Source organism: Melozone crissalis, unplaced genomic scaffold (genome assembly GCF_028551555.1).
Source record: "Melozone crissalis strain CALT ecotype California unplaced genomic scaffold, PUWL_Pcris_2 ptg000079l_1, whole genome shotgun sequence".
NCBI classification, from domain to species: Eukaryota; Metazoa; Chordata; class Aves; order Passeriformes; family Passerellidae; genus Melozone; species Melozone crissalis.
Window position 1 is genome coordinate 4,053,016 of NW_026535856.1, and position 6,354 is coordinate 4,059,369.

Sequence of the window (6,354 nt, forward strand, 5' to 3'; positions counted from 1 at the left end):
AGACCCCCCGGGGGGTTGGAGGTCCCACCCGCAATCCAACAGGGTCACGGCAGCTCAGAGCCCTGGGGGACAAAGGGGAGATGGGGATCAGGAACCTGTTTGGCCGAGGGCCGGAAACTAGGCAAGGCCAGCTAGAAAAAGCGGCAGGACCCACCTGGGAGGAGGATGATGAACTCCATGGGTCCCAGTTTGGGGCCCAGAGTCAGGATTTGGGTCAATGGTTGAGCTTTGGCCTCATCCCCATCTCCCCTTTGTCCCGCAGGGCTCTGGGCGGCCGTGACCCTTCTGGAGTGCGGGGGGGAACTCCAGCCTCCCAGGGGGGTCCCTGACGTTTCTGTGCCGCGCATCTGGGTTTGATTTCGGGAATTTTGGAATGATCTGGATCCGTCAGAGATCCAGGCGGACACTGGAATACAGCAGGTGGCGGCACCTTCTACGCACAATCTGTCAAGGGCCGGTCCAGGATCTCCAGGGACAACAGGCAGAGCTCGGTGACGCTGACCATGAACAACCTCAAGGCCGAGGATTCCGCCGTTTATTTCTGCACAAAACGTGCCAGTAGTAGTTACGGTTCTGAGAGTGCTGCTGCTATTGGGAGCAATGCCGTCAGTGTTCCCACCACCATGATGGTCACCAACTGTCTCCACAGTGACCCTTCCCCCAATCCCCAGCCCCTGACCCCATTCCTGTCCTCGGGCCCCAACCCTCCCCTGGCCCTGCCCCACATTCTCAGCTCCTGGCCCCACACATTAGCTCGGGGCCCACTCAGGGCCATTTTTGCTCTTGGACTGGCCCCGGCCCTTCTGCCAGGATCCCTGGGCTGAATTCGCCCAGCTCTGCCCAAATCTGCGCTGCTGGCCCTGAGCAGCCACCACTGACACAAATCCCAAATTCTGACCAAAATCGGGACCCTGGGCCTAAAACCCTGACCTGCAGAGCAAAGTTTTAGGGCACAAAGAGGAGATTTGGGGTCAGGAGTTGAGGTTTGGGGTCAGCGGGTGAGAATTGGGGCCGAGGCAGAGCAAGGTTGGGATCAATGGTCAAGGGCTGGGTGTGGGCTGGGGGTTTGGGGGAAGGGTCTGGGCAACCGGGACGGGTGGGGGATAAGGGGATGTGGGTGGGAAAACCTTGGGCATCCTCACTACGAGCAGCATGTTCAGGGTAATTATTAGCAGCACACTTGGAGCAGAAATAAACGGCAGAATCCTCATCCTTGACGTTGTTCATGGTCAGCGTCACCGAGTTCTGCCCGGTGTCCCTGGAGATCCTGAACCGGCCCCTGACCGATGGCGCATAGTAAGTGTTGGCACTATTGTACTAGATGCCTGCCACGTATTCCAGCCCCTGCCTGGGTCTCTGGCGGACCCAGTGCATTCCATAATCCCCGAAACTGAAACCGGACCCTCGGCAGAGGAGACGCAGGGACCCCCCTGGGGCTGCAGGTGCCCCCCACACTCCAGCAGGGTCACGGCCGCCCAGAGCCCTGCGGGACAAAGGGGAGAAGGGGATGAGGAACCTGATTGGTGAAGAGTGCCCAAGTTGGCATGGCACGCTTGAAAAAGTGGTGGGACGCACGTGAGAGGAGGATGATGAACTCCAAGGGTCAGAATCTGGGGCCAAGAGTAAGGATTTGTTTCAAGGGTTGAGCTTTGTCCTCATCCCCATCTCCCCTTTGTCCCTCAGGGCTCCGGGCGGCCGTGACCCTCCTGGAGTGCGGGGGGGACCTCCAGCCCCCTGGGGCGTCCCTGCGCCTCCTCTGCCGAGGGTCTGGGTTCAATTTTGGCAGTTTTGGGATGGGCTGGCATCGCCAGAGACCCAGACAGGGGCTGGAAGCAGTCGCCAGTATCAGGTGGCAGCGCCTACTACGCGCCATCGGTCAAGGGCCGGGTCACGATCTCCAGGGACAACGGGCAATCTTCGGTGACGCTGACCATGAACAACCTCAAGGACGATGATTCTTCCACCTATTTCTGTGCCAAATCTTACAATACAGGAAGCTCTTATGCTGCTCCTTATATTGGCCATTCCGGTGGTGGCACCACCCCATCAGAGCCCCTCTTGTCCCCAGACCTAGACCCTTCCCCCAAACCTCAGCCCTTGACCCTTTGTCCCAAATCTCCCCCATTTGCACCAATGGTCAGCTCTGACCCCAAACCCTGCCCTGCTCCTGCCCCAAAAATCAACCATTGGCACCAAACATTCAAACACGTCCCCCAGTTCAGGCCTTGCTCTCCAAGAGTTCCCATTTCTGACTGTGCTCGATCAGCCAATCAGAGTTCAGGGAGCTGGGGGAGATTTGAGTGAAATGGGCAAAATTGGGGAAACTCCAGGGCTGCGGCAACAGGGGCAGAGATTGGGGGAATATAGCCAAGATTTGAGGAGAAGGGCTGGGATTTTGGGGAAGAATCTGTGGCGATTGGAGACATCTGGTGACCATCAAGGGCATCGGATCGCTGAGAGCATCATCAATAAAAACATAATCAGCACCCCAATATTTATGACGTCTGGCACAGAAATAGGATCCGGAATCCTCGTCCTTGAGGTTGTTCATGGTCAGCGTCACCGAGCTCTGCCCGTTGTCCCTGGAGATCCTGAACCGACCCTGCACCGACGGACTGTAGATGGTGTAGCCTCCATTGTAGGTGATGTGGGCGACAAACTCCAGCCCCTGCCCGGGTCTCTGGCGCACCCAGAACATGTCGTGATTGGCCAGAGTGAACCCAGAGCCGATGCAGAGCAACGTCAGGGACCCCCCAGGGGGCTGGAGGTGCCCCCCGCACTCCAGCAGGGTCACGGCCGCCCGGAGCCCTGCGGGACAAAGGGGAGATGGGGATGGGGCGATGCAAAAGCCAGGTGGAGCTGTCGAATTAATTAATGTGTGGATTGGGGCTAATTGCAGGGTTTAAGGAACTTTACAATAATGGAAACCTCTGTAGAATATTTTAGTCCAAAGGGAATTTGGGGCAAAACTGGGGAAGGGTTGGGGATTGGGGAGTGGCCGTGACCCTGCTGGAGTGCGGGGGGGACCTCCAGCCCCCCGGGGGGTCCCTGCACCTCCTCTGCCGAGGGTCCAGGTTCGATTTTGGGAGTTTTTCCATGGAATGTGTGCGACAGAGACCCGGGCAGGGGCTGGAGTTGATCGCAGCGATCTGGAGCAATGGTGCCATCTACTACGCGGCGTCGGTCAAGGGCCCGTTCACGATCTCCAGGGACAACGGGCAGAGCTCGGTGACGCTGACCATGAAAAACCTAAAGGACCAGGACTCCGGATTCTATCTCTGTGCCAAGGATGCTGATGGTTACGGTGCTGCTCCTAATGCTGGTTGGGGATGGGGCCATGGTCGGCAATCTCAGTATAACAAGCAGCATAAGCGCCACCAGTACCAGGACATTTCCCACAGAAACAGGATCCGGAGGGACCAAGAGGTGAGATTTGGGGCCAGAGCAGGGCAGGGTTGGGACGCAGGTCAGGAGTGGAGTCTGGGGTTGGAGGGAATGATCGGGGGCACAGGGACAGGAACAGGGGTAAGGACACCACCACCAACATCAGCATCAGAAGGAGCACAACAACTGTAAGCACCCTTGGTGCAGAAATAGGATCCGGAATCCTCGTCCTTGAGGTTGTTCATGGTCAGCGTCACCGAGCTCTGCCCGTTGTCCCTGGAGATCCTGAAACGACCCTTGACCGATGGCGCATAGCCAATGTTGCCACTGTTGTTGCTGATCCCTGCCATGAATTTCAGCCCCTTCCCTAGTCTTTGACGCATCCAGCCCATGTTGAAATTCCCGAAATCAAACCCGGACCTTCGGCACAGCAACATCAGGGACCCCCCGGGGGGGTTGGAGGTCCCCCCCCGCACTCCAGCAGGGTCACGGCCTCCCGGAGCCCTGTGGCACAAAGGGGAGATGGGGATGAGAAACCTGATTGGCTCTGGGCCTTCAGTGGGTGTGGCCAGCTGGAAAAAGGGATGAGACCCACCTGGGAGGGTGACCAGGAGCAGGAGGAGAAGAACAAATTGTCACAACCTGGGGCCAATTATTGGGATTTTGGCGTCAAGAGTTGAGCTTAGGCCATCCCCATCTCCCCTTTGTCCCGCAGGGCTCCGGGCGGCCGTGACCCTGCTGGAGTGCGGGGGGGACCTCCAGCCCCTCGGGGGGTCCCTGCGCCTCCTCTGCCGAGGGTTCGGGTACAGTTTTGGCAGTTTTGCCATGCACTGGTTCTGATAGAGACCCAGGCAGGGGCTGGAATGGGTCGCGGGGATGAGGAACGATCCAGCACCGGGTACACGGATTCAGTCCAGGGCCAGTTCAGGATCTCCAGGGACAACCGGGAGAGCTCGGTGACGCTGACCACGAACAACCTCAAGGACGAGGATTCCGGATCCTATTTCTGTGCCAAACGTGCTTATGCTGATAATTGGGGCCCTCCTGCTATTGGTAAATGCACCATTGGTGGATCCATTCCCATCTCAGTGTCCCCACCTGTCCCCAAAGACGAAGACCCTTCCCCCACACCCAAGTCCCAGGTCTTCCCCCTTTGTCCCAGATCTGCCCCCTTTGCCCCAATGGCGACCAAAGACCCCAAACCCCCAACTGGTTCTGCCACAAACCTGCCTGCTTTGGCCCCAAAACTCACCCGATTCTGCCCCAAATCCCCACTCTGGGCTCCCAGACGCAGCCGCTGGCCCAAACCTCACCCGCTGTCCCCAAATCTCGACCTCTTGGGCACTTTTTGGGCATGAGGGTGAGATTTGGGGCCAAGAATTGAGTTTGGGGCCAGACCCAGGGGAGGGTTTGGGGCCAATGGGCAACGTTGGGGGCAAAGGGGGCGGGGTTGGGACAAAGGGTCTGGGGTGGGTCAGGGGGGTTTGGGGAAGGGTCTGGGGACAGCTGGGGACAGGGACGGGGCTGAAACCGCAAACACCCACCCAACCACCGGGAGTGAAACCAATGGCATGGGCGGCATTCCAGCCACCATAGGAATCCTTGGCACAGAAATAGGATCCGGAATCCTTGTCCTTGAGGCTGTTCATGGCCAGCATCACCAAGCTCTGCCCGGTTTCCCTGGAGATCCTGAACCGGCCCTGGACTGAATCTCCATAGTGGGTGGTGCCAGCAGTGCTGATCTGTGCTACGACCTCCAGCTCCTGCCCGGGTCTCTGGCGGACCCAGCCCATCCCAAAACTGCCGAAATCGAACCCGGACCCTCGGCAGAGGAGGTGCAGGGACCCCCCGGGGGGCTGGAGGTCCCCTCCACACTCCAGCAGGGTCACGGCCGCCTGGAGCCCTGCGGGAAAAAGGGGAGATGGGGATGGGCCAAAGCTCAAACCTTGAACCAAATCCTGACTCTGGGCCCCAAATTGGGACCCTTGGAGTTCATCATCCTCCTCCCAGCTGGGTCCCGACCCTTTTCCAAACTGGCCACACCCACTTTGAGGCCTTCGACCAATCAGGTTTCCCATCCCCATCTCCCCTTTGTCCCGCAGGGCTCCGGGCGGCCGTGACCGTGCTGGAGTGCGGGGGGGACCTCCAGCCCCCCGGGGGTCCCTGACGTTGCTGTGCCACGCCTCTGGGTTTGATTTTTGCAGTTTTGGAATGTTCTGGATCCGACAGAAATCTGGGAAGACCCGGGAATACATCGCCAGTATCGACAGCAGTGGTGGTTACACCGCCTACGCGCCATCGGTGCAGGGCTGGTTCAGGATCTCCAGGGGCAACGGGCAGAGGTCGGTGATGCTGACCATGAGCAACCTCAAGGACGAGGATTCCACAGTTTATTTCTGTGCCAAACGTAGCAGTAATGGTTATGGTTGTGCTGGTCCCGCTCATATTGACAAGTCCTGCCGTGGCCCCAGCCCCATTGCAGTCCCAAGTGCCCACAAATTCCAGAAATCCTGCCCCAACTCCCAGCTCTGTTTCTGAAATCTTCACCAGTTGCTTCCAAACTCCGCCCCTTTTGCCCCAACTCCTGAATTTCTCCCAGTTTTTCCCAATTCACCCAAATCACCACCAGTTCCCTGGGCCCTGATTGGAGCAGGCCTGAACTGGAGGCCAGGTGTGAAGGTTTGGGGTCAATGGTTGAGTTTTGGGGCAGGAGCGGGGCATGGTTTGGGGTCAGTGCTGACCATTGGGGCAAATAGGGGAGATTTGAGACGAAGGGTCAAGGACTGAGGTTTGCGGGGGAAGAGTCTGGGTCTGGGGACAGGTGGGACTTGGAGGTTGGTGTGGATCCACAACTGGTGTCTTCATCAGAAGCAGCAGCACTCCAATCATTATCATAGCCAGATTTGGAGCAGAAATAGGATCCGGAATCCTCGTCCTTGAGGTTGTTCATGGTCAACGTCACCGAGCTCT

General features: G+C 58.4%; 1 gene segment (V, D, J or C); it reads right to left on the minus strand.

Moving 5' to 3' along the window:
- Positions 1–2,218: 2,218 nt before the first annotated feature.
- LOC128946250 (Ig heavy chain V region 6.96-like) lies at positions 2,219–2,803 on the minus strand (the record flags this gene model as incomplete). The annotated part of the segment is given in 2 exon segments: positions 2,219–2,332; positions 2,435–2,803. Coding segments are annotated over 2 exon segments (483 nt in total), but the record flags the coding sequence as incomplete, so codon positions are not given.
- Positions 2,804–6,354: the final 3,551 nt, after the last annotated feature.